This window comes from Pecten maximus, chromosome 14, assembly GCF_902652985.1.
Source record: "Pecten maximus chromosome 14, xPecMax1.1, whole genome shotgun sequence".
NCBI classification, from domain to species: Eukaryota; Metazoa; Mollusca; class Bivalvia; order Pectinida; family Pectinidae; genus Pecten; species Pecten maximus.
The window spans coordinates 5,548,374-5,568,648 of NC_047028.1; the positions used below are offsets into that span (position 1 = coordinate 5,548,374).

General features: G+C 37.1%; 1 protein-coding gene across 1 annotated transcript in view; it reads left to right on the forward strand.

Annotated features, from left to right (window-relative positions):
• Positions 1-1,350: 1,350 nt before the first annotated feature.
• Positions 1,351-20,275, forward strand: part of LOC117342752 (orcokinin peptides type A-like) — a 49,261-nt gene continuing 30,336 nt past the window's right edge. The window contains exon 1 of the mRNA XM_033904990.1: positions 1,351-1,481. Within this exon, the coding sequence (XP_033760881.1) occupies positions 1,417-1,481 (65 nt within the window). The 5' untranslated portion in view covers positions 1,351-1,416. The remainder of the gene's footprint in view (positions 1,482-20,275) is intronic.

Consider the following 20,275-nt stretch of genomic DNA (forward strand, 5'->3'; position numbering starts at 1 on the left):
TCCGGAAAAAATGTCTCTATACATGCATATTTACATCATATTTTGTTTATGTGTAAATCGAAATAGATTATTCGTTTCCCTTTCAGGAGACTTGTGCAATTGGTCAATAACATTTTAATTTGATATTGAAAATGTTGTATAGATTCGCTTCAATGACAAACTGTTTAATACGTCTTACATGAAACATTGGAATAGTGAATTATGTACGATTAATTCAAACCAATATATATTGGGCTATGAATTTTGAATACATTTGAATATAAAATATATATATGTGAGAATTTTTCAGATGTTATTCCAAACTACATTCAATATTTTAATGTATTGCAAATAACTAAAGTCAGTGGTATTTACGGGAAGAATGCTTGTTCCACTGGTGTGATTACCATTGGTTAGAGATTATTGATAAAGACCATGCACCAGTGATGAATTGTGTTAGATATGTTAGCCAGAATTTGAGGAATTGGTAGGTTCTTTACAATGTGTCAAGGACTACCTGAGTTCAAAGGTCAAGGGTTCGAATACCAGCAGTTGGTGCCAGATTATTCCAGGGCGAACGATACATTGCAATAAAAAAAATCAGAAACTTATTGTAGTGATTATCATAGTGGTATATAATGGGATGTTTAAACCTGCACCTGTTTTTAACTCAACACCCCATCAGGTCATTGAATGTGGCTATGACATTATGCTCTGTTTGCTGTGTTGAATTAAGGTAGACTTGGACTGAGTTGATTTCTACCAAATAACTCTAAGTGATACCCCAGAAGGTGAAATAAAGATGTAAGTATTCTTAGCGACAGAGCGACTAATTTCTATCACATATCCTTTCGATTTCGGCATAGCCCCGTATCCGACCGAGTACAATTGTGCTATATATGTGACAACAATAGAACATATACTCTACCACAGAGCCTCTCCCATTGACAACACTATCACTGATAGCCATCAAACACATTTGAACCAGAATAATAACTGGTATAGAATAATGTTGTCTAAGGATGTAAACATGATTAAATCCTAATGTTTTCTTTCCCAGACCACATATTTACTTCCCTTGTAGGTACTTATATTTAATAATCCATTCCGGTTATGAGTATTAGGATTTAAGTTGCTGTACCATACCGGAGTATAAGGTAGGATTCCCAGTTCGATCATTAAGCAGCACTTGTAATTACCACACAGAGTCTAGCAGCACTTACGTACCTAGCAGTGTATAAAATCCGCCCACAGCAGCTTTGGCCGGTCAGTCTTATTTCTTGAAAGGCGTGGCTTCCATGGTCACATGACGCTAATTGGCCGTGATTGACAAATGATGCTGACAAGGATTGAGCGGGTATATTAAGGTGATGGTTCCCTTTTCCAGTATTGTGGAACTTTCGAGGTAGCGAGTGACATTTTATTCGCGCGCTCAACATGAAACAACTAGCTAGTATTATTGTGATGTTAGCAGCAGTTCGTCTGGCATGGTGCCAACACAGGTAAGAGTTTTGTATATACATAAACAATTTCGTTTTATTGTAGTTGGCTTTTTATACATAATTTAAACATTAATACTTTCTTCTGTAAATATCCACTTTAAAAGTAAACAGTTATCGCTTTACGAATTCGTATGACCAATACTAATCGGTACAATGGCATTAGGAAATATATAGTTCAAGTATTGAGTGCAATTTGTCAAGACGACTAAGAGTGTTATTTGTCCTGTTGAGTTGGTGGCGACAGCCAAGGTTTGTCGCAGTACAATGTTTGTGGTATTTTACGTTGGGGAATGATGGTCCCGTGACTTACGTTTCCCGATTATAAAGTTCCTGATCTACGTTTGCCTCGATGCAGTCTAATCCCCGAGTAAGATGACCGAACTTTCAGTACAATATTTCAAGAATCGCACATTTCGTTGAATATAAATTTCTTGTAGCTTACAGTCATTTAAAATTCGTGAACGTTTTTTCTGAGAACAAAGTTTATTAAGGTCACGCAACTTTATGTTATGTCTCAGCACCATGTTCCTGGAAGCATTGAAGACCATGTTTGGGTATACCCCTCTAGGGAACACACTTTATATTAATACTTAATATTTTTTGAAAAGATAGTTTGTATCTGTTTATGCAAGTACAACAGTACCAATAACCAACGTTAGTCTCAGTCGAAAGGTACATTTTTCGTGTTTTCCTCATGATATAGTATTGTATATTATGAGTATATGATCACCCATATCAGTGTATACTAATATAGTAATGATCACCCAAATAATAGTGTATAATAATATAGCAATGATCACCAAAATAATATTATATTATGATAGAGTATATCATCACCCCAATGATAGTATATTATAATATAGTATTGTTCACCCCAATAATAGTATATTATAATATAGTAATGATCACCCCAATAATAGTATATTATAATATAGTAATGATCACCCCAATAATAGTATATTATAATATAGTAATGATCACCCCAATAATAGTATATTATAATATAGTATTGTTCACCCCAATAATAGTATATTATAATATAGTATTGTTCACCCCAATAATAGTATATTATAATATAGTATTGTTCACCCCAATAATAGTATATTATAATATAGTATATGCTCACCGCAATGATAGTATATTATGATATATAATATCATCACCCAATGATAGTGTTTTCGATGAAATAACCAAATTGTCTTTTTAACATACAGTATAAGATATTGGTAGCAAGATAAATATAGTTAATATCTTAGATCTTATCTACCTTTATTGTAAGAGGACAAAGAAAAATGAAATGCTCAAATTTTCTTATTTCCTTTGAAGAGTTTTATGGTCGACGTAATGATTTCATTTACAAATATTATATTTCCTTATGTGATATGATGTCAGACATGCTCGATGCTTGTTGATGTATCTAAGGGTTCCTTTGTCACCACCCTAGATCTCATTTGGCGAATGTGAGTTAATCGTGATTTAATCTAGATTTATATGACGGGCGTTGTAGAAGGAGAAGACGCCTATTCTGTTGGAGCACCTGGTCGTTATCCCCTTATATTTTGTCTATGGCCTCTATCCAAATCTAAAAAAAATTTCTAGGTTTTGCCGCCATCTGCGTAATGTCTAACACGGAACTTATTTCCATGGACACATCAATCTCGTTTAAGAAATGTAATGTTGAATTCTAATCTATTTTGTTTAATATACTTATCGCTAAATAAGTATCCATATCAGCCTAAGAAAATGATGTGGAAACAACACATGGTAAAGTCTAGCATTAATCAGTGGCTGTAAGCTCGGGGACGGATTTCTGTGATAAGAATCTTTGTAATGGACAGTTATCTGCTTACACAAGCTAACACTGAGTATTTATATTGTATTGTGGTTCTTTCAAAAATGTCGATTTCCAAGTATAAGTGGTTTATAGCTGGCTTAATCGTTTTCTAGTACTCCATGTAGATAGTTGATGGTAGTAAGCTTGTTAACGTCTAACGACATATTACAGAATCTGAGAGACCAGACCCTATATTGTCACCTATACAAACTGATATGATAGGGGTCAGATGAACTTTATAGATCATACGGCAGCTGCCGAACAACATTGACAGCTATTGTAATAACGAAGCATGAATGTGTTTGCCTAAAATCCCGAAAATTATACATATGAGGATATAATTTCCGGAATATATTATAAAGCAGACCGAACGGATGACAAAATATCTAATGTAAATAAAGAGTCATTTATGCTAAACCTAAGAATATGTTGCCTATTTAACTTCCGCTTCCGCGATAGTTCAGTCGGTTAATGCGCCGGCCACGTAACCTCAGGTGAAGATCAGAGGTGTATAGTTCGACGCTCCATAGCCGTGGCGGTTTGTGTTTCTGGATAGCATGCGAAGAGCCTCTCGTATATTGCTCAGTGTGGTAGTTACCAACTGTTACAAGGATCCTCTGGCTGTTCACGGGGCGATAAAACCTTATCCAGCGAACAAACCTTCTGCTTAGAAATCTGAAATCACCATTACTAAACGAACCTTAAAGGGTCGTTTGCTATTTCGATCTTACATTGTCATACCTTTACCAAATCATTGCGATGGTTGGTCATTGACTGAGGTTAGCTGCCTACCTTTAGTGTCACAGTGTAGTTTTAGGCTAATATAATCTCTATGACCCATTTAAAAGCGACAGTTGTGCCGTGTCAAAAAGAATTTCGATATATAAGAGAGTAATTAGGCACCTCGTAATCAGATAGATTAATTTATCGGTATGACCTTAACTGAAAGCTGCAACACAACTTTATGAATAATCATATATAAGGGAGGGGGGGGGGGGGGGGGGGGGGTACTATAACGGCGTTTTTCAAGGCTTACGCATTTTGCCAAGTGAAAAAAGTTCAAATTCAAATACGAAAATTTGTTTATGTTTATGTTTTCAAGACAGCCATCAAAAACCTATACAAAACACTGAACGTTATGACAACTGAACGTAATTAGTTTTCAACACTGTGTACAGTAAAGCAGGGAAATTAAATAACGAAAAATAAAGTTTAGGGAAATGTTTTATCACTAAAATGTTGATATTAATGTATACTTTTGTTTTTGTTTTTTATATAAAAGGCTTCCGAGGCACTGATTATTAGCATAGGATATTTATCAAGAATGACAGAAACCGATTAGGAAATCTTACACCGATATTATTGTATAAGTATATTGAACTGAAGGTAGCATATAGATATCTCAATACTGTCACCAGTACATATTTTTTAAATAATGATGTAGTATTTGAATCGAGAATACTACTTTTTTCTAGGCTTACTACCTGTATTTTCAGCATCATACAACTTTAAGCAGAAAAGTGCTGATTTGGCGTGAACTTGCATTAGGTAATCTGTCCATGATTAAACTCATTCCGTAGGACCATCAAACGTGTCGATTACAATTTAATTATAGATATCCATTGTTAAGTCCGGAAACAATTGTGTAGCTAAAACAGGAGATTAACATTTCTGGTTGCGACAACTTGTAAATGACTACAACCTTTTTGTGTTATGTCGAAGTGACTCATTGATACAGCTCTGTGGAGACGACTGTTATGTCGAAGTGACTCATTGATACAGCTCTGTGGAGACGACTGTTATGTCGAAGTGACTCATTGATACAGCTCTGTGGAGACGACTGTTATGTCGAAGTGACTCATTGATACAGCTCTGTGGAGACGACTGTTATGTCGAAGTGACTCATTGATACAGCTCTGTGGAGACGACTGTTATGTCGAAGTGACTCATTGATACAGCTCTGTGGAGACGACTGTTATGTCGAAGTGACTCATTGATACAGCTCTGTGGAGACGACTGTTATGTCGAAGTGACTCATTGATACAGCTCTGTGGAGACGACTGTTATGTCGAAGTGACTCATTGATACAGCTCTGTGGAGACGACTGTTATGTCGAAGTGACTCATTGATACAGCTCTGTGGAGACGACTGTTATGTCGAAGTGACTCATTGATACAGCTCTGTGGAGACGACTGTTATGTCGAAGTGACTCATTGATACAGCTCTGTGGAGACGACTGTTATGTCGAAGTGACTCATTGATACAGCTCTGTGGAGACGACTGTTATGTCGAAGTGACTCATTGATACAGCTCTGTGGAGACGACTGTTATGTCGAAGTGACTCATTGATACAGCTCTGTGGAGACGACTGTTATGTCGAAGTGACTCATTGATACAGCTCTGTGGAGACGACTGTTATGTCGAAGTGACTCATTGATACAGCTCTGTGGAGACGACTGTTATGTCGAAGTGACTCATTGATACAGCTCTGTGGAGACGACTGTTATGTCGAAGTGACTCATTGATACAGCTCTGTGGAGACGACTGTTATGTCGAAGTGACTCATTGATACAGCTCTGTGGAGACGACTGTTATGTCGAAGTGACTCATTGATACAGCTCTGTGGAGACGACTGTTATGTCGAAGTGACTCATTGATACAGCTCTGTGGAGACGACTGTTATGTCGAAGTGACTCATTGATACAGCTCTGTGGAGACGACTGTTATGTCGAAGTGACTCATTGATACAGCTCTGTGGAGACGACTGTTATGTCGAAGTGACTCATTGATACAGCTCTGTGGAGACGACTGTTATGTCGAAGTGACTCATTGATACAGCTCTGTGGAGACGACTGTTATGTCGAAGTGACTCATTGATACAGCTCTGTGGAGACGACTGTTATGTCGAAGTGACTCATTGATACAGCTCTGTGGAGACGACTGTTATGTCGAAGTGACTCATTGATACAGCTCTGTGGAGACGACTGTTATGTCGAAGTGACTCATTGATACAGCTCTGTGGAGACGACTGTTATGTCGAAGTGACTCATTGATACAGCTCTGTGGAGACGACTGTTATGTCGAAGTGACTCATTGATACAGCTCTGTGGAGACGACTGTTATGTCGAAGTGACTCATTGATACAGCTCTGTGGAGACGACTGTTATGTCGAAGTGACTCATTGATACAGCTCTGTGGAGACGACTGTTATGTCGAAGTGACTCATTGATACAGCTCTGTGGAGACGACTGTTATGTCGAAGTGACTCATTGATACAGCTCTGTGGAGACGACTGTTATGTCGAAGTGACTCATTGATACAGCTCTGTGGTGGAGACGACTGTTGTTAATGTAGAAGAATGGCATGTAAGATATTTTTCAAATTAACGAAAATCGGGGAAAAAATGATGTCAATGCTTACATCTTCGATATATGTTTATGATTGGTTTGGTTTTTGCATTGTTTAACGTCCTATCGTGGTCATTTATTGACGGTCTCCCGTGTGTGCGAGATGCGTGTGTAATTTGGCAGGCTGCGCGCGCTACACGAAGTTTGTCGCCTTGTGATAGCGTGGATATGATACCGAAGTTATAGTGCTATCTCAATGAATCATACTGCCGGACACACCAAGCTTGTTTGTTTGTTTTTGTTTAACGTCCTATTAACAGCCAGGGTCATTTAAGGACACACCAAGCAAGCAGCCCAGGCGGTCAGGTCATACAGCGAATCAACAGAATGAGTGAGAACTCCAATAGCATTGATATTAATTTTATAACTATACATATCATGTAGATGCTTGAAATTGCCAAGTATATAGTCTGTCTGTCGGAAATAAATCTACTACTTCAATGTTATAAGTATTCTAGATATTGCATTGCATGACATTTAGATATTACTTAAGGTTTTTAATCATTTTAGGTTCATTTAGTTTTAGATATAAAAATCTAACATTTTCCGTTCAATGTGTCACAATCCTTACGTATGTTATAGTATATTATCGTTTTACACAATAGATAATGTCCTTTTTTAGTCAGTAGAAATTATAATTGTTTAAGCTAATGAACATATGACAGCTTGTAATTAATATGTGTCACCATAACACTATGATAGTAGTAATAACGGTAAATCTACTGATAGTACTGAGTCATAACACTGTTAATCTGCTGATGGTGCTGAGCTACAACACTATTATAGTGACACATCGCTAGATCTACTGATGGTGCTGAACCATAACACTAATATAGTGACACATCGCTAGATCTGCTGATGGTCCTGAGCAGTAACACTATTATAGTGACACATCGCTAGATCTGCTGATGGTGCTGAGCTACAACACTATTATAGTGACACATCGCTAGATCTGCTGATGGTGCTGAGCTACAACACTATCATAGTGACACATTGCTAGTTCTGCTGATGGTGCTGAGCTACAACACTATTAAAGTGACACATCGCTAGATCAGCTGATGGTGCTGAACCATAACACTAATATAGTGACACATCGCTAGATCTGCTGATGGTCCTGAGCAGTAACACTATTATAGTGACACATCGCTAGATCTGCTGATGGTGCTGAACCATAACACTATTATAGTGACACATCGCTAGATCTGCTGATGGTCCTGAGCAGTAACACTATTAAAGTGACACATCGCTAGATCTGCTGATGGTGCTGAGCTACAACACTATTATAGTGACACATCGCTAGATCTGCTGATGGTGCTGAGCTACAACACTATCATAGTGACACATCGCTAGTTCTGCTGATGGTGCTGAGCTACAACACTATCATAGTGACACATCGCTAGATCTGCTGATGGTGCTGAGCTACAACACTATCATAGTGACACATCGCTAGTTCTGCTGATGGTGCTGAGCTACAACACTATTAAAGTGACACATCGCTAGATCTGCTGATGGTGCTGAACCATAACACTAATATAGTGACACATCGCTAGATCTGCTGATGGTCCTGAGCAGTAACACTATTATAGTGACACATCGCTAGATCTGCTGATGGTGCTGAGCTACAACACTATTATAGTGACACATCGCTAGATCTGCTGATGGTGCTGAGCTACAACACTATCATAGTGACACATCGCTAGTTCTGCTGATGGTGCTGAGCTACAACACTATTATAGTGACACATCGCTAGATCTGCTGATGGTGCTGAGCTATAACACTATTTCAGTGACACATCGCTAGATCTGCTGATGGTGCTGAGCTACAACACTATTATAGTGACACATCGCTAGAGTTTCTGATGGTGCTGAGCTATAACACTATTAAAGTGACACATCGCTAGATCTACTGATGGTGCTGAGCTTTAACACTATTATAGTGACACATCGCTAGATCTGCTGATGGTGCTGAGCTATAACACTATTACAGTGTCACATCGCTAGATCTGCTGATGGTGTTGAACCATAACACTATTATAGTGACACATCGCTAGATCTGCTGATGGTGCTGAGCTATAACACTATTACAGTGACACATCGCTAGATCTGCTGATGGTACTGAGCTACAACCCTATTACAGTGACACATCGCTAGATCTGCTGATGGTGCTGAGCTATAACACTATTACAGTGACACATCGCTAGATCTGCTGATGGTGCTGAGCTATAACACTATTACAGTGACACATCGCTAGATCTGCTGATGGTGCTGAGCTACAACACTATTATAGTGACACATCGCTAGATCTGCTGATGGTGCTGAGCTATAACACTATTATAGTGACACATCGCTAGATCTGCTGATGGTGCTGAACCATAACACTATTGTAGTGACACATCGCTAGATCTGCTGATGGTGCTGAGCTATAATACAATTATAGTGACACATCGCTAGATCTGCTGATGGTGCTGAGCCATAACACTATTACAGTGACACATCGCTAGATCTGCTGATGGTGCTGATATGTTTTAGTCCAATACGGAGACTCTCTATGCTATGGTGTAGAATTAAATGATTCATTAGCCATATCAGCATGTTACAAAACCAACAACATACTCGCCATGTTTGCTATTGGTTAATTAGCGGTAATACCACATACATTCTTCTATACCGCGTGGATCACCTCCCGTTTGATAGATTGTCAAGTGCTGATGACCTTGAATATTCTGATTGACGTTATGAAAGCGCGCTAGAGATGTCCTTGTCGTGGTTTCATAACCAAATATTTATTTGTGCTTATTTGGGTATTAGATGTTAGATTTTTGATATTTACCGCTATTTTACCAATATTTACTACTACATGTATTCTATCTATATTTACTACTATTTTAACAATATTCACCAATATTCTATCTATATTTACTACTATTTTACCAATATTTACCGCTATTTTACCAATATTTACTGCTATTTTACCAATATTTACGCTATTTTACCAATATTCACCACTATTCTATCTATATTTACTACTATTTTACCAATATTCACCACTATTCTATCTATATTTACTACTATTTTATCAATATTTACTATTATTTAAATCTAATTTTAATCTGAGATATGTCACTATGATGTGTAATAGTGGAATCATCGTCCGTTATATGGAATTTCTTAACTTGTACGAACGTCTCGCATTGTTCTCGGAGATACATGTACACAGTGACATATCCGGTCAATCACGTGCTTTCTCTACTTCAGAAAATGGGAACAACATTTGCCTGTCCATTGTTACTGCGTATTTCTTAATTTTTATGTTACTTTTATTCTTAAAAGTAGTTACCTTGGTTGTCCTCCATTACGCACTAACAGTGGCCGTCCCACAATCGATACGTTACATACATTGTACTCATGTTACCTCATTAACGTGTAGACCATCTCTTAGCTCGCGGAACATATCCCTATTGATACTGTATATACAGTATTCGTTTTTATCCTCCATATACACGAGCAGGTTGACATTCGTATAATAGGTCACGATCAGGCGAACGAAGGCTATTGGACCTAGTTCTGATTAGATAAGAACTTTGAATACCATTGATAGTCGTATATGAAGCGAGACGTGGGAGTAAAAAGATGGATGTTTTATCCGTTCGGATCTAACTCAGTATATATAATATTATAGATGATATAACACAACAGTTAGATAATTACCCATTAAATCAGTATGGCCTTGATGTGAATTCCATACAGGCTTAATATATATGTACCACACACATTGGTTTCCATTCCTATTAATCCTCTCCTTCCACGTTCTCTGTACAAATTAATATATATGTTTATAGATATACTTAGCGCAATTATCTGCTGCATTTCATGATAAAATGGATATGAGACAAATTTTCGATTGAAATCTAAAAACACCATAACGATAGCGATGTTCTTCCATTTACTTTGAGTAGACGTACACAGGTACGGTTTTGACAGAGACATAGGGTTTATCGCAGTCACCAGGATTCCAATGGTGATTGAAATCTAACTTAAAGACATACTTGGTCAATTATCTATTGTTTAAACTACATTTAATCTACACAGCAATACACATAATAAACATGAGGTATGAATGAAAACGCGATATTTTTGGTCGTCTTAAATTCCTTTTGCAATCATAAGACGACAATGGCTTACGTTATAAATTAATATACAAGACATTTCAAAAATAACGTAGTATATTGAGTATATCTATATCATCATTATAATATATACATCAGAGGTGAAATTTATCAAATAGGACTATAAATATAATCAAAACGAAACAAAAAAAACTAAATCAAAACTGAAAAAAAATGGTCTGCCTCTTAATTTCCTCTTGTTGGTATTTTGACCTTGAATTTTTAGATGTCCTCCTGAATATCCCTAATATCACTGACGCGTAACAGAATAAATACTATGTACAGTATCTAATGCTATTTAACATTTAAAGGGGATCTTAGTGTGTCTTTGTGGAATGCTTTGCTTGATGAAAAACTTTGATTGTGGGTCGTTTCGAAATATGCCGTTGCAATAGTGACACCGGTTCAGAATCACCACAGGTATGTCTGTCTTTAATAAGCTGTAAACGTTCCTCATTCGTCGGGCTTAAATATTGTCACATTTCCAAATTTTAAAAGATCAGCGCATTGAAACAGGAACATGGAAACAGTTCATAGAATGAGTCATTCAAAAACCGCTAAGATTTGTTTGCCTCTAAAATATGTAACTTTACAGTATGACATTCTAACATGTCTAGGTTCACTTGGATTTCGACGGCAAAAGGGTATGGGGGTCATCTGCCTGACCCCGAGGTGTTTCTAGGAACTGCCCCAGTAAGACCAGTCGCAAGCTTTCACCCGGGCAAAGAAGTGTGATTAATTTAAGTTGATAGAACATGTTACGCATTTTTTGTAAAATGAACAAAGTAACCAAAAAAAGCAATTAAATTCGGATTGTCTGATTACCTTCAAAATTCCTAACTTTAGGCTGTTAGCATAGCTCAGGGGTCCAATGATGACGGAGAGTTGTATTGGGCAGTTCTACATTCCTTACCTATAATGTAACTGCTTGATTACAACATTCATTTTAATTGGTAGCAAAAGTTTTCAGCCGTGTTGTCTACCATTCTTTATCTAAACTGTATCAAACATCTTTAGTTCGTTCATTTAGCGTAATACTCATGTTATTTAAGATAAAGATATTCTATACAACATATCCTGACCGTTAACCAGTATGTAGCAGAGGAGACAGAGTTACTTTAGATACTGCTATGTCATGATTTGTATAATTGACCTTAGGTTCCATTTCCTACCAAAATCATGTAAATGAAGAAAAACAAAAAGGGTGACGACATTGAGCGCAAAACTGAGATAATTTTGTTGATATTGGTGAAAATAGTATCATATCGATTTGAAAACTAAAATAACAATATTCTCTTTTCATACCCTTTTCTCTCCTAAACTCATCAAACGAAAGATATCAAAAGGCGATAACGTGATAATTAAGACAATGAAACCCGAAGACAAATCACTAGTCTGCTCGGTGATAATCAGACTGGTACTGGTGACAGGGTGTCTTTTTGTTTGTTGTATAAATACATAGATTTTGGAAATCAAACCATTAAAATAATAAAACTCACAACATTTGCACTATTAACAGGTTATAAATACATAGCGATATCCTAAAAAGTTTTGTATCGTCCGACAGACGTTGTTCATTGGAATGATCCTCAATAATTTAACATTGCAGTTAAATAACTGATTTTATGGTAAACTCGTCATAAAGTTAACATTTTAAAGATATCTCAAATAGTATTGCATATTATTTATTACATTTATGCTTTAAGAACTTCTTTAAAATGCTGTTATTATCTGTCATGTTCAAATAATGCCGTGTACATGTAAGTAAAAGGTTCATTAAGTAGAAGAGCTCAACTTTTAGTTTTTACAAGACCTCAGCCCCTTTAGAAGCGACACATACATGTCCATTTGTTTAAATACATTAAAGTTGTATGTTAAGGGGTATCTAAACAGCAAATCCAGTCAAAACAATGATATTTTACAGGCCTATAAATCCATATTATGGTGCAATGTCACAGAAGTAACATGATGAACTTTTAGTATGTATCATGGCGAACCCTGGGACTTGCTGTTGACATGTTATTTGTTAAGCTGTTTGTAAATTTCAACAAAACGTAAGAAAAATGCATGTTTCAGGGGGACATTATTAACTCATTTGTATCCGATATATTACACAAACTTTCCATGTCGTTTTGCTCACAAGTGTCTAAAGCACAAAATAGGAGCATTGGTTTGACCAGCTTTGACGTTATTATATGTATAAACGCTGTTTTTATTTTGACCTTGAATTGCAAATGGCGGTCGTGAATGATATCACACAAATACGGCATATAAGGAGGTATTTAAAACATCAAAAATGCTCTTATTAGACAATATAAAGTATTCTTGAAGTGGCAAGAAGACTACTTTTATGAAAAAATGTTCAACCGTTGAGTTTGGGGTAAAATATGCCTATTTCTGAAAAAAGGCTGCAAACTCACCAGATTAACAAATTGACTTTAAAATTTTCTTCTTACTATGATGAGATGTTTTAAATGTATGATATAGGAGTATTGTTATTAACTGAAATGCCCCCCTTTAAGCCATATTTGAGTAAAATTATTCACAGCCGCCATTTGCATTCCAAGGTCAAAACAAAATAAGTGTTTATACGTACATACAGTAAAATCCGGTCAAACAAATGCTCCTACCCTGTGCTTTAGACACTTGTGAACATAACAGCATGGCTATTTTTCAGGTTTGGTCATTTGCGTGACTTAGAATTATTCCATGCTACATCTTACCACAAAGTTACTATAGAAGAAACTGGTAGCATCTATAGCATATTATTGGTGATTGTAAGAAGCTACATGTACAAACAAACATTTTGGTATATTTACATTCTGTGTTGCATTTGCCTATATGTCGTTTGTAAACCAAATTGTATTCATCAGAGTGTATGCTACAATTTACAGTGATTCGGTCAGAGTAGGGATACAGCCCCAGGTGTTGCTGGTCAAAACAATGGTCCCCAGTTACATTCGGCCAGGAGAGATTTCGAATGCTAGCATTTATCTACGTAAACAACCACAAAAAAGCAACGCAAGTTATAAGAGTAAAATTTAATAATAGAAAAAAATGAAGTCGACCGACTCGACACAAAATTAGTATAAGCTCTATTCCTGATCTATAGGAAGTAATCAAATTGTCACTGTCGTCACACAGGGGCTCGTTGTCGAATTGTCAGAAATGCTAGACACGACAACATTTAAAGTCCAGCATTTAAAAAAAAAAAATCTTGCGAAACATCGGCAGTATCGACATGGTTTCTGGTTGTGTATGCATACTGAATTATAGTTATGTGGTTATTCACTGATGTCTAAGGCCTACCTTACTCCAAAATCGAGCCCCTGTGAAGTTGAACATCGTCTGCTAAGTTAGCGACACTGATGTGACCGGTTAGACTGGATTCTGTTTCTAATGGAATATCCTTGGAATCGTTTTAACCTACTGTCAAGACGACGTTCATTTAGAATTTAAGAAGTGATATTCCTCTGAAAATAACGTAAATCCAGTCGATAGAAACATAAGTGTTTCCGAGGAATCGAGTCTGTCCTGTGCAGTACCCATTCAAAGCCGCATCACTTCTAAATGTTAACCGTATATCATGCGCCGAAAAACGGCTTTATTTTTAAACAATCAGAAATTATGCAATTGTGAACAATTTGAAGATATCTACAAACTTTTATAAAATATAATATAAAGCCAAATTGTGCAAAAAACATTTCATGTGATTGCTATTGTTAACGACATGAGGGACTATATTATTCCTTTTGGAAATTTCGGCTGTTCCGGTTTTTGAACTTGATGACGTCAGTGATAGGAGAAGCGGCAAATTTAAACGCGTCTTCAGCTACAGTAAATAAAATAAAATTATGAATGTAAATATAAGCATTGAACTGTTACCAAATGGTAGTATACAGTCGATATGAATACAATTTGGGTGACAGATAAATATTTAATGTCGCCCTAACGGGCGACATTCTATTTATCTGTCACCCAAATTGTATTCATATCGACTGTATACTACCATTTGGTAACAGTTCAATGCTTAAATATTACATGACATTTTTTGTGCAAATCTTTAGGTATTTATTCGTGTTAGAAATTCAACATTATTCTGCTATATAGATGACCCTTAACCTGTTTTTAGTCCTAACTTGGCGTAAACCCAGAACAGTGTTCAGAGGATAGTAATATTCGCCTTTTTCGTACCGTAAACATTACTTTGACAAAGTGTGCTGTTATGCAGTCTATCAGGACGTTTTTTCTACGTTATGAAATACGTTGAAGCATGCTTTTAGGCATGTTTAACAGACTGCTACTCATGTTGGGTAGGGATAGGGTAATGGTGTCTTTATACAAGGGTAATTTACAAGATGACGACGTTACCATGCACAGAAATGCTGTACAATACCAAGCCCAACAAATTATTTCCATAAAGGAACCGTAAAGTAGATATATAACTATTATTCTTTCATAATCTAGAGGTTCTTATCTCCTGTGAGGAAGGCGTTGCTTTCTGTCACCTGGTCGAGACTTGCCAAAGTCTATACAATTGGAAGCTCGGTATTATGGAAGTCGAACTACTGGTTCACTCATTATCCGAATAACATTACTGGGTGGGGATGTCCTGATATTTGTCTTCGGCAGTGTGCTTCAGCTAGGTATCGCTCACGAACAGCAATCTCACGGAACACACAAACAGACACGCCCTCACTTACAACATGCATGAATCGAGCATCTTAGGGGATACCCGATGATAGCCCGTTACACAATACCTAAACCAAACTATTAAAAGTATGTAACCAAAAACAGCAAGTGTCATGAAGCAGTAACCAAATTGTTGGCCGTTACTAGTACATATACGTGGACGTGCAGACAAAGCATCCTATTATTTTACGCCTTTAGCATTGTCACCTCTCGGCTAGAAATGAAACAATGATAATTACATTTTATAAAATTAAACAGCTCGAGTTTTCTTTATATTTTTACGTTGATTCAGCCATATATGTTGTGGGTGTTAATTAATAATATATGTACTGATACAGCAATTACAGTTGGCTGGTTACCACTGAAATTTGAAATTTGAGAAATGGTTTTTACAGAAAACGCTTGCTTTTGTTTTTAATAAAACCAATCCATCAATGCGTCTCCAACTGAATTGTCGATGTATATGAATCGTAATCAAGTTACATATATACGGAACAAAAACCCCAGGGTATGGTTGGGGGAAAGTGTTATCAAAATCTAATTAGGATCATATTGCAAAAGTAGAAGTAAGACGGCACTGTTCATTTTAATAGTGCCATGTATACAAGGAAGTTATTGGGAGGTATATATTACATTTATTTAGAAGGTTTCCGGATCTCATTGTGTTGATTGGTGTATCAGATGAGTTTTAGCATGCACGCATTTTATTCGTTTGTATTATGCTTCCCCATCTAAAATGACACATTTGATTGAATGCAATATCCACGACTTTTTGCATATCAGTTGAGCCCAAAAGGCGTCGCTTAGAAAAGGGGAGTCACTTACTATACACACACCAAATATAAGCCGCCATTTACTGTCAACACACCAAACAGAAGGCGCCCTTTACTGTCAACACACCAAACAGAAGGCGCCATTTACTGTCAACACACCAAAAAGAAGGCGCCCTTTACTGTCAACACACCAAAAAGAAGGCGCCCTTTACTGTCAACACACCAAACAGAAGGCGTCATTTACTGTCAACACACCAAACAGAAGGCGCCATTTACTGTCAACACACCAAACAGAAGGCGCCATTTACTGTCAACACACCAAATATAAGCCGCCATTTACTGTCAACACACCAAACAGAAGGCGCCCTTTACTGTCAACACACCAAACAGAAGGCGCCATTTACGGTCAGCACACCAAACAGAAGGCGCCATTTACTGTCAACACACCAAACAGAAGGCGCCATTTACTGTCAACACACCAAACAGAAGGCGCCATTTACTGTCAACAAACCAAACAGAAGGCGCCATTTACTGTCAACACACCAAACAGAAGGCGCAATTAACTGTCAACACACCAAACAGAAAGCGTCATTTACTGTCAACACACCAAAAAGAAGGCGCCATTTACGGTCAACACACCAAACAGAAGGCGCCATTTACTGTCAACACACCAAACAGAAGGCGCCATTTACGGTCAACACACCAAACAGAAGGCGCCATTTACTGTCAACACACCAAACAGAAGGCGCCATTTACTGTCAACACACCAAACAGAAGGCGCCATTTACGGTCAACACACCAAACAGAAGGCGCCATTTACTGTCAACACACCAAAAAGAAGGCGCCATTTACTGTCAACACACCAAACAGAAGGTGCCATTTACGGTCAACACACCAAACAGAAGGCGCCATTTACTGTCAACACACCAAACAGAAGGCGCCATTTACTGTCAACACACCAAACAGAAGGCGCCATTTACGGTCAACACACCAAACAGAAGGCGCCATTTACTGTCAACACACCAAACAGAAGGCGCCATTTACTGTCAACACACATAACAGGAGGCGCCATTTACTGTCAACACGCCAAACAGGAGGCGCCATTACTGTCAACACACCAAACAGGAGGCGCCAATTACTGTCAACACACCAAACAGGAGGCGCCATTTACTGTCAACACACCAAACAGAAGGCGCCATTTACTGTCAACACACATAACAGGAGACGCCATTTACTGTCCACACCCAAAACAGGAGGCGCCATTTACTGTCTACAAACCAAACAGGAGGCGCCATTTACTGTCAACACACCAAACAGGAGGCGCCATTTACTGTCCATACAACATACAGGAGGCGCCATTTACTGTCCACAACCAAACAGGAGGCGCCATTTACTTTCTACAAACAAAACATGAGGCTCAATTTACTGTCAACACACCAATCAAGAGGCGCCCTTTACTGTCAATACACTAAACAGGGGCGTCATTAAATGTCATCACACCAACAGGAGGCGCCATTTACTGTCAACACACCAAACAGGAGGCGCCATTTACTGCCCATACACCAAACACCAAACAGGAGGCGCCATTTACTGCCCATACACCAAACACCAAACAGGAGGCGCCATTTACTCTCCACTACACAGTTAGATTTGCATGGGGATCTTGAAAGTGTAATAGTAGAATACAATCATGTGTTTCGGAAAAGCAGGCCTCTTCTGTTTCATCGACGGCATTTTCGCCTTGCAGATCTGAGTAAAATCTGTCTCACATTCATAAAATGGAGCACCGGGTGTATTTCAATTTCAATTTCAACATATTTTATTGACATAAGATGTAATTTTGTCAATAGGATTAGACATCGGGCATTGCCTATTTTAGTCCTATCCTTATATAATAGGTGGCAAACAAACATAAACATATATACACACATGAATTAAGATTAACAATGGTGCAACACAAGGGGAGGCAACTCCTCAATGTGAAGAAAAAAGGTTTATTATACAAAAATGAGGTGAAACTCTAAAATGATTTTGGATGTTATTTTTTGATTGCTGAGTGCATCTATTTGGTCAAATTGAATTTATTCTCCCAACAGATACAGGCCTTAAAGTCCATTTGTGTAACACAATAGCCATCCACTGTTAGGGATCAAAACCCAAATTCACCAAATAGATACATATTTTTAGGGTGGGTTACACCAACTTGATCTGATAGATTAATATTTATGAGAACTTTACTAATAGGAGTTGCCTCTATTTGATATATAAATATAATAATACATACATAACATAATTGTAAGTGAATTGATGTAATTAAGATTTAGTACGGCTGCCCATAGCCTGCTGTATCATGGTGGTCATCTTAGGGTTAAGATATTATTTCATACTGAAGAATAACTAGTTCAAAGTATATGTGAATTTCATGTAAAAAAAAAAAAAAAAAAAAAAAAGATTTAGAGTCTCTTTGACTGTACTATAAAGTTTGATACATGTACAAGTATATCTTTATTCTGGTTGTCATTGCAGCTGACACAACCATTTGTAAGGACTTCAACACACATGTGGTTGTGATATTGATGTATTAATTGTTGTTCAAGAGATTGGCGGAGATTCTGATAATTATTACATTCAGTAAAATAATGAGTTACAGTTTCAAAAGACTGGTTGCAATCACACATTGGGGATTCGATTAGATGATCTTTATAACGATCATAATTGAGATTACTTGCCTTATTTCGTATTCTACCATGTTTGCTATGCAACGCCTGTTTTCATTGGTTTAAAATCATGTATTATTTTCCAATAATACACGCTCGTGCCAATAATACTCGCTCGTGAGTCACGGCTGTTACAATTTTATATATCTAAAATTCACCCGCTTTATAAAAGGCTACTGTAGCCGAGTGGGCTAATGGGTTAGTCTTTCAATAAATTTTTATCACGACGCGAATTCGAATCCTACGGAGGCCCCCCCTTTTTTTTTTCTTTTTCTTTTTAATTTTCAAAATCAGTGCCATATGATAGATGCTTTTGATCGTAGTACTGTATTGCCTGTATATTTCATCAACAAATAATGCAATGCTCAAGAAATAAATTGCAAGGTTTTCTGGGGGTTTCTTTGCTGTTTTTTCTATTAGAAAGAGGTCGATCTCAGAAATAAACAGTACATGGTAGAATAGAAATAATCAACTTTGACTCGTGTATTGTTGCAGGATATACAACTCGGACTCGGATATTTTGCAATTTTAATTAATAACTCAGGCCTGCGGCCTTCGTTATTAATTTAATTGCAAAATATCCTCGTCCTCGTTGTATATCTTGCAACAATACACGAATCATCATTAATTATTTCTTAAATTGACAAAGAACAATATTTATGTAACGACTACCGAGATATTTAAATACATCAGTTGTATCAGATTTGTTATGCACGTTTGTGTTTAATGATATTTTGAACTGTGCTGTAGAGTTGATATTTATGAGTTGAGGGGCTAGACTATTCATTTCGTTTAACATAGATGGAAAAAAACTTTCAAAATAAGTCACTGTTCGGCACAAGGGGGGGGGGGGGGGGGGGGGGGTCAAAATCTGTTTGTACGAAGAGCATAACGATCCAGAGTTTTATCATGAATATATGGTTCTATAATTTCTCTTAAATAATCTGGGGTTTTATTATTCATTATCTTGTACATTGAAATAAGTTTATGTTTATTTCTTCTATTACTCAATGTTTCCCATCCTAGTTCATTATAAAGTTTATCATGTGAAGTACCTTTTCGTAGGCCTGTAATTAATCGTCCTGCATCCAGTTGGATTGATTCTAATAGAGTTTTTTGGGCTTTTGAACAGTTATCCCAAACAACATCTGCAAACTTAATGTTGGTTTTATATAGGCAGTATAAATAGTATTTAAAGATTTCCTA